General features: G+C 29.8%; 1 protein-coding gene across 1 annotated transcript in view; it reads left to right on the top strand.

Moving 5' to 3' along the window:
- Positions 1–6,780, top strand: part of LOC143229846 (carbonic anhydrase-related protein 10-like) — a 156,883-nt gene extending 150,103 nt beyond the window's left edge. The window contains exons 10-11 of the mRNA XM_076462675.1: positions 3,459–3,819; positions 5,742–6,780. Coding sequence (XP_076318790.1) covers positions 3,459–3,490 — 32 coding nt within the window. The 3' untranslated portion in view covers positions 3,491–3,819; positions 5,742–6,780. The remainder of the gene's footprint in view (positions 1–3,458; positions 3,820–5,741) is intronic.
- Positions 6,781–9,723: the final 2,943 nt, after the last annotated feature.

Genomic DNA, 9,723 nt, shown 5'->3' on the forward strand with positions numbered 1-9,723 from the left:
ACATATTGATTTCTGGCTGTTTTATTTTGTTGCACTTATGTGGTATTAACATTTTGATTTCTTGCTGTCTTATTTTGTTGTACTTATGTAGTTTAACATTTTGATTTCTTGCTGTCTTATTTTGTTGCACTTATGTAGTATTAACATTTTGATTTCTTGCTGTCTTATTTTGTTGTACTTATGTAGTTTAACATTTTGATTTCTTGCTGTCTTATTTTGTTGTACTTATGTAGTTTAACATTTCGATTTCTGGCTATCTTATTTTGTTGCACTTATATAGTATTAACATTTTGATTTCTTGCTGTCTTATTTTGTTGTATTTTTGTAGTGTTTGTGTTAAAAATTTGATTTATCTTTCTTTTACTTTATTGTATTTGTAAAGTGTTAGAAACGTAAGTTGTAGCTGTTTCATTTTGTTCTGTTTATGTACTATTAACATATTGATTTCTGGCTGTTTTATTTTGTTGCATTTATGTGGTATTAACATTTTGATTTCTGGCTGTCTTATTTTGTTCTGTTTATGTACTATTAACATTTTGATTTCTGGCTGTTTTATTTTGTTGCACTTATGTAGTATTAACATTTTGATTTCTTGCTGTCTTATTTTGTTGTACTTATGTAGTTTAACATTTCGATTTCTGGCTATCTTATTTTGTTGCACTTATATAGTATTAACATTTTGATTTCTTGCTGTCTTATTTTGTTGTATTTTTGTAGTGTTTGTGTTAAAAATTTGATTTATCTTTCTTTTACTTTATTGTATTTGTAAAGTGTTAGAAACGTAAGTTGTAGCTGTTTCATTTTGTTCTGTTTATGTACTATTAACATATTGATTTCTGGCTGTTTTATTTTGTTGCATTTATGTGGTATTAACATTTTGATTTCTGGCTGTCTTATTTTGTTCTGTTTATGTACTATTAACATTTTGATTTCTGGCTGTTTTATTTTGTTGCACTTATGTAGTATTAACATTTTGATTTCTTGCTGTCTTATTTTGTTGTACTTATGTAGTTTAACATTTCGATTTCTGGCTATCTTATTTTGTTGCACTTATATAGTATTAACATTTTGATTTCTTGCTGTCTTATTTTGTTGTATTTTGTAGTGTTTGTGTTAAAAATTTGATTTATCTTTCTTTTACTTTATTGTATTTGTAAAGTGTTAGAAACGTAAGTTGTAGCTGTTTCATTTTGTTCTGTTTATGTACTATTAACATATTGATTTCTGGCTGTTTTATTTTGTTGCATTTATGTGGTATTAACATTTTGATTTCTGGCTGTCTTATTTTGTTGTACTTATGTAGTATTAACATTTTGATTTCTGGCTGTCTTATTTTGTTGCACTTATGTAGTATTAACATTTTGATTTCTGGCTGTTTTATTTTGTTGTACTTATGTAGTATTAACATTTTGATTTCTTGCTGTCTTATTTTGTTGTACTTATGTAGTTTAACATTTTGATTTTTTGCTGTCATATTTTGTTGTACTTATGTAGTTTAACATTTTGATTTCTTGCTGTCTTATTTTGTTGTACTTATGTAGTATTAACATTTTGATTTCTGGCTGTCTTATTTTGTTGCACTTATGTAGTATTAACATATTGATTTCTGGCTGTTTTATTTTGTTGCACTTATGTGGTATTAACATTTTGATTTCTTGCTGTCTTATTTTGTTGTACTTATGTAGTTTAACATTTTGATTTCTTGCTGTCTTATTTTGTTGCACTTATGTAGTATTAACATTTTGATTTCTTGCTGTCTTATTTTGTTGTACTTATGTAGTTTAACATTTTGATTTCTTGCTGTCTTATTTTGTTGCACTTATGTAGTATTAACATTTTGATTTCTGGCTGTCTTATTTTGTTGTACTTATGTAGTTTAACATTTTGATTTCTTGCTGTCTTATTTTGTTGCACTTATGTAGTATTAACATTTTGATTTCTGGCTGTGTTATTTTGTTGTAATTAATCATCGTTTGTGGATATTTTATTTCATTGTATTTATATGTGTAAAGATCATGGTGTCTGAATGTTTTTTACCATGTAATTATACTTTCATTAAAATAGCATACAATGACAGATTTAGATAAAGTTTCATAACTTCATTTGAATTATTTCAAGATTAGAACTACAAATCTCCGAAGCATGCCTGTACTTAATTAGATTTTTTTAAATGTAAAGTTGTGAATATGGATGCTAGATTTTATTTACAAATAAATAAAGTAACTAATGCTATATAAATTTTGCTTCTTCCGTTATTAAAAATTAGTAAACACTTATGTTGTGTATAAAATAAATATATTTAGACGATACACTCATCAACGTCTCGGGGAATTGGATGAAAAGTGGATTCTCTTCTCATAGTTAACTTTTTAATGTTTCTATCCAACATAATTACAACTTAAGGTCTGCAGTATATAATATAGAGAAAGAAAGTATGTGTTTTTGTATCGTCTGAGATAAAACTGATAACATGTGATAAAGTGATAATCCATACTGCCAAGTAAATCGTGCCAACGACTTAGCTTCTAAGATGTTAAGTTCAATCCTTAGCACTCCAAGTTTACAAATATATTTCGTCTGTTGCAGCAACATTAAAACACAACTGGTTCTTGGTCTTCTTTCGTGACTAATATATCATAATCTCAAACGACAACAGTCGACTCGTGCATCCAAATACGAAATATAGTAACTTCAAACACGAGCTTACTAAACAAAACTCAGTTTGTAAGCGTAGCTGAGAAAAAACAACACAAAAACGAAATGCCAAAGTATTTCTAAAACTTTCGTTTTTTGTGACTCGGATACATCAAATCACTTATTTATCAATGACAATAATCTTCCATCAAATATTTTTTGAAACTTCCTAAAGTGTTTCTCAGGGACTGGTTTCACTCAGGATTAAGAATTTTGTGTTTTTGGTAAAGCATAACTTCTATTATAGAGTTTTCAAACAAGATATTTTTGTTACTTCCAGCGTACAGTCCCAAATGTTTAGATATATTGCATATTTTATGCTCATACGTTAATTTTATCCAACCCTTAGTTTACTACACCTTGTTCTTAAAATATGAGATTAATTTAAAACTCAAGGTATTCATAAAAATCTTTTAAACCTTTGTTATAGGACGCTAAATTATTTGTCACTTTACTTATCGGAATTTCTATAAAATATATATATAATTTTAAAATCAAATAAAACTTTCATCTCTTAATACAAAAAAAAACAATGTTATGTTTTTTTTAATAAAGTCAAGTCCACGGACTTTAATAAAACACTTTTTAATATAATGCTGTATTTTTATATGTGTAAGTTTAATCGCTCAGATTTAAGCACTGAAAAGTTTATTTAAGTACCCTCAGGGCTTGAACTTATTGTTTATATACTGATTGCTACATAACTTAAATTGGGAAGTTTTCATAAAGTATTTGGTATATTTCACTTATATTTTTCTTCACAGCCAACTTACCTTTGTGGAACACAGGCTCTTGATTTTATAGCATCAGAAACAGTTTGTGTAAGGAATGATGCGCTTGAAAGAAAAAAAAAACACATCATTTATTTTCGACTTTGTGAAACTATAAATCTCCAATTCTAATCAGGCTCAAGGCAAAGGATTTGTCCACTTTTTTGCTATTCCTGATTGTAGAGCTCAACGTCCAATAATCTCTACACAAGCTAGAACTTTCTTGATCATTTATAGTGGATAAATCTTTACGATCGAATTTGTCTCCTACATTGTAATCCAACTCATCTATACCTTAGTGCAGCTTGTAACTCAGAGGACGTTTTTGCGCGAGAAAACTTGAAATCTTAAAACGGTAAGTTTATTTTGGAAGAGTAATTTAAGTTAGAATATATTAATTAAAACAAAAACGAATCCTTATCAATATTAGTTTTCTAGTTTATGTTACGTTAAGGTTTTACTAGCCCTCAAACACTTAAGTAACAACGAACATAAAAAGTATTTTCTCGCAGTGGACGTTTTTGATCAGTTGACGTATAAAACTCGTTTGAATAACGTGTTCCATTATTAATCTTGCCGAACTGAAGGAAGTGGTATAGCTCGAAACTGTAATACTTAAGTGATCATAAATATTCAACATGGACGACGATATTTCGTATTTAAGATGATAATAGACTTCATGGTTGCTCCTTGGTTGGTATATAGAATTATTCGTTGGTAGAATATTATTTTTAATGGAGAAGCAAAACCAATTTTTTACCATTAATTTGGGTTCTCAAGTCGAACATGGAACAGCTCTTTCCTCGATGAAAGAAGTGTTTTATAGATAAATTACGCACACACATTTTTATTTAAGTAATTTTAAATTATCTTTGTACTGCAGTTCTTATACTGACGAATAAGTAGTAATGCATGATTAGTTTCGCTGTCGTAAACAATGAAACGTTTTCTGGTTGATGATAAAACGGATAATTAAGTATTTTACGTAAGCTCCATTTACTCTTGACAAAATCTCCTAATCCGAGCGATGGTCTGTGTTGCACTGTAATAGACAGGAATAATAAAAAACTTCCGTTCATTTTAAACTGAAGATTCTAGTCTTGAATATCGTAACGCATAGAAAAAACGCTTTACTATTAATTTAGTAAACATTTTTAGGTTTTTTGTTTTTGGGACGCGAGCCATGAATCCTATGATTCACAACCTGAGCTCGCTAAATACTTAGTATAGACATAAATATCAACTATTGAACATTTTTTTTGAAAAATAATTCAAATAAATGAATAACTATAATAAGAAATTATTTCGTAACAGATTGTAAAATAACAGTTATAAATCATATGAGTCAGATTACTTCTGTTCGAGAGTTTACTTCAACACGTTATATTTTGAGTATTAACTGCTTAAGTTAAGTAATATATATTAGTATATAGTACAGTTAATCTCAAAATACTTATATGCCTGTCATAAACATATTTCATCCGAAATACGTCAGAGGTGATATCTGAGATAATAAATGTCTGAGTGGTTTATTTGATTTTCTTTCTCCCACGGTTAATAGCATCGTTTAACGACAACAAAAAAAGACAAAACAGAATAGTGAAAGAAACGTTATAGTTTATGAATGTCAGGTGATAAACTAACTGTGTTTACTCTGTGTGTATCCATTAAAGTAAATGTAAGTGCCATCAGAGCATCGAAATAAATCAACCACTGATTATTCCCCGTCAGGAGAGTGGAGAAATAGCTGTTAATCACTTCGAGCTGACTTTCACTGTTCAGATATTTTAATGAGTATTGGACTCAGACTCAACTTTTACTTGGAGAACCTTTTACAACATGTGATTATTAAAACTTATCAGAAAATATTTCATCAAACATTTTATTAATAACAATATACGAATTAAATAACTTTCAATGAAAGCATGTTTTTGTGATTACATTATTATATGCACGAACCTCAGTGATGATAAACCGTTAAAGGGCTGCTTTAAGTAGCATTTGTGTGCATTTAACCGTATATCATTAAGAAAATTATAGAAATTAAATCATATACGTGTGTGTGTTCCTAAACCCGAGCGATTTCGAAAGATGAACTTTTCTTCATCAGGGGAAGGGTGACAAATTTGGAAAAAAGATCCATCTTTTGAAAGAGTTTGGGTTATATGATTTCTCATTTTTGTTCTTTTTTATTTACGTGTTTGTTTCATACATAATATTTGAAATATATAATATAGATTAGGAAGTAAGGTCCAGTTTGATATTTTATTTTTTTAGGTAATAAGACTTAAGCCTCGTTAGAAGACGAAGACAATAGTTTCACAAGGAGTAATCTAGTAGAGTGAATCAGATTCTCGTTGTTTTGAGTGTGTTCGTCTCTGTACTCTTTCGAAATGAAGATATCCACGCTGTTCAAAGGAATTATAAGTCGAATCTTACATAAACCGTGACATCGCAAGTTGTTTTTCCGTGTGTCATTCAATTAATTGTTTTAAATATTTCACATTATAAGTCAGGTGGCTTCAGTGGCAGACCGTTACGAATACACGAAGAAACAGGTTGTTTCAACGTATAATGTGGACATTGAACGTTTAATTGATGCTTTAAAGAACATTACAATATCATATAGCTTTGTTTAAAATATCAGACTCATTTCCAACTTCATGACTTAATAGGTTATTAAAGAACTTTAACGAGGGAATTTTACTGTAGTGGACGATGCTGTTTGAACTACGTCCATTATTGAAATAAAAACAGAAAAGATGGATGTTTAACACTGAAACTGTCATCAGTTATTATGTTTGAAACTATAATAGTTTATTACGCCACAATACGATTGCAAAAGACCTTTGCAAAAGCTCATAGGAACTTCAAAGCGCCATCTGGACATTCCTGGTCGACTAATCAGCAATTCCTTGCGTTGCTCTAAATAAAATTTGATGTTATTCAAACCTGAATTAACAAACAATAATTGTAGAACATTTTTTGTCTAAAAATAAAAATGCACTTACCGTTTAAACTACTATTGTTCGAATAAGAGTTTCACTAGCGATAAATTTTGTAGTTTTATTTTAATGTTTCTGATAGATGAAAGTAAAGATTCACTAACGATCAGAATATTAGATTTCTTCAAACCTTTCTTTGCTAATTAAGCATAATCCTATAGAAATGGCTATCTCTACTCTGGCCACCACGAGTATCGAAACCCGGTTTCCAACATTAAGTCCCCAACACACATACCGCTGCGCCATTAGAAAGGCCGAACATTTCTTCCAGATTAACTAACTTTAAGCTAATAATATGGTCTTTAGTAAACCTCTACTTCCATGTATTAAGAATATGAAAAACATAATTAAACAAATCGCAGAGATTGTTGTTGTTGTTTTGAATTAAGCACAAAGCTACACAATGGGGTATCTGTGCTCTGCCCACCACAGGTATCGAAACCCGATTTTTAGTATTGCAAGTCCGCAGATATACAACTGTGCTTCTGGGGGCAATCGAAGAGAGCATGCGTAGTCATTCATTTTGAATAGTCAACTATTGCTAATGATTCACAAATAGAAATTACGCTAAATATTTATATACATAGTTACTAAAACCCATAATATTTCATACATCTGATACAAATGTCATAAGTTTTTCTTCAATATGTTTTATACAAAGAATACAACATAATAAAAACAACAAAACTTTGATAATATACACGAAAAAATAGTTAAGGTATACGAATGAACATACCTTGTAAGTACGTAAAATTTTATCTTTGGATTGCAATCAATTTCAATGTTAATCTTGATCATTTAATATAACTGTTCTTTGTTCTGGTTACATTATATGAAGACTTACGAATAAGGTTTTAACTGAAACACTAACGACTATATTTATTACATTTAAGTTTCAGATAATATAGTTTTATTTATTTTTTCGTATGTCATTTTTCTACACTCTAGAACACAACTCTGTGTATGAAACTTGTTTCTGTCTCTCATTTTGTGATTTTCAAACGTGGAAACGGTTCTAGATTTTTTTTGGGCATCTAGATTAAACAGGATCTCCAGTTATAGCTGATTTTATGTAAAATCAGTAAAACTTAATCTTAACAAATATATATATATAGAATACACATACAAATGTGAATCTAATTTCAGTGTTCGATTTTTTTCACGTGTTCTGTATTACCAGGAAACGAGAGCCTTGTTTGTGTTGCAGATCTTCACGTGTTTGACAAGATATGACGTCAATTCGGAAATAAATGATAACATTAAAGATTTTAATGGTAAGGTTGGTGTATTACCTTTACAAATGAAGTAAGATTCGATCTATATTTGGGTTAAGTAAACACGCGCGCCATTCGAGTAGATTTGGCGGTGGGCGGTGTTGAATAGCTTTTTTCTCTCTAGTCTATCAGTTCAAAAATTAGGAAAGACTAATGCATATAGTCATTTGTCTATTTTACAAGAAAAAAACTCAAAATAAGCAAAGATTAACATTGGTTCTTTATCGGAACGTTTTCGGTCGTAAAAGTATTTTGTTTAAGGACTCAGTTTCAAGTAATTATTAGTTCACGTTTATTAACAAAAACTTTGTTTTATTAAGGAGAACAGAGAACTATTTAAAGCACACATAGTTCATATATATATATATATTTCATTTTCGAACAAAATACTTCACATCTATAAAAACAGCCAAGTTTAGATAAATAGGTCAACCATGTTGAATTGCAATATTAAAAAAAAAGTTAAGTTACATGAATGGACAAACCTTGTAAATATTTAAGTGCAAAAATGGATAATTAATATCGGTTTCTGATCCAAGTAATATATATATAGTTCAGAACTAAAACTGTATACAGTGAAGTGAACATAGCTAATTAATTATGATGTTCATTCCATATTATCGTACTTTAAACGATCAAAATACTTTGTTTCATTAATTAAACAAGAAAGAAATTGGGAATACTTGGGTATCTTTTTGTATGCATATTACGGCTCATTGTAGTAAAACTGGGACAAAATATTACCGTTTTTCTATTGCTTGGCTTGCGAATTTTTATATTACATCTTTACAAAATTTCCCCCTTGTACATCTTGACTTATATTTATATGACTGACCATAGTTATAATGTTTCAGACCACCCTTTTATATAAGTTGACTCTTTTATTAGAGCTTCCATCTTTATATGGCTGGCTGCAGTTGTAATGTCTCAGACCACCCTTTTATATAACTTGACTCTTTTATTATATCTTCCATCTTTATATGGCTGGCCACAGTTGTGATGTCTCAGACCACCCTCTTATATAACTTGAATTTTTTTTAAGTGTTCCATCTTTATATGCTGATCACAGTTATAATTTCTAAGATAGCTCGTTCGTGTCAGGTTTATTACCTGCTCCTAGGTCTTCTACTTCATTAGGTTTTGCCTCGTGTCTATGTTAATCATTAACCATTAAAATTATGAAAAAGATGTTCACAAGACATTTTGACATCTATACTACAGTTGTTGGTTCAGATTACTATCTACCAGCATAATCTTGTTTCTCACAGTCTTCCTTCGTTTTCTGTACGTTTCGTCGTTTCCACGGGAGAAGAAAAAAATACAATACTATTATCAATTTTTCATCGCTTATTTCTCTTCATCTAAAACAGATACGAAGTCACTGTTTCAATGTCACGTAAGTGTCGACATCTGTTCAGAAACATAATAATAATAGCATTTTAACGGTTGGAACAGCTGTGACAATGACACAAATTTGAAAAAAAAAGTGTTTATATAAAGGACCGCAGCATCCCAGTGTTACTCAAACTTGGCTGGAAATATTAACTTCCTCTTTATTTATATCCATGAGGCGTGTTCCCAATTCTGAGGAGTATACAAGTCTGTAATATGTTATGTACATTTTGTTAACTAGATATATTACCAATCTGTTTCAGAAATATTTAAAAAAATATCCTAACATTATGACTAACTTGCGGGTAAGTTTTCAGTTTATTTCTCAGTTTTGTCTCATTAGTCAACTTCAGTTATTTCAAGTGTCTTGGCTACCTTTCCGATGTAAGCCAGTCGAACTGACAACTCGTGTTCATTCAAGCGGATTCAATTTCAGCCACTTATTCCTATAATAATAATAACGGTGTTGATTTTACTCTCTGCTTGTTTAATCAAATGGAGAAGCATTCCAGTTTTCCTTAAGTTAGTTACAGCATATATAAATATTGTTATATGTATTGGGTTATAAACAACACAAATCAGAATATG

The sequence above is a fragment of the Tachypleus tridentatus genome, chromosome 10 (genome assembly GCF_004210375.1).
Source record: "Tachypleus tridentatus isolate NWPU-2018 chromosome 10, ASM421037v1, whole genome shotgun sequence".
Lineage (NCBI taxonomy): Eukaryota > Metazoa > Arthropoda > Merostomata > Xiphosura > Limulidae > Tachypleus > Tachypleus tridentatus.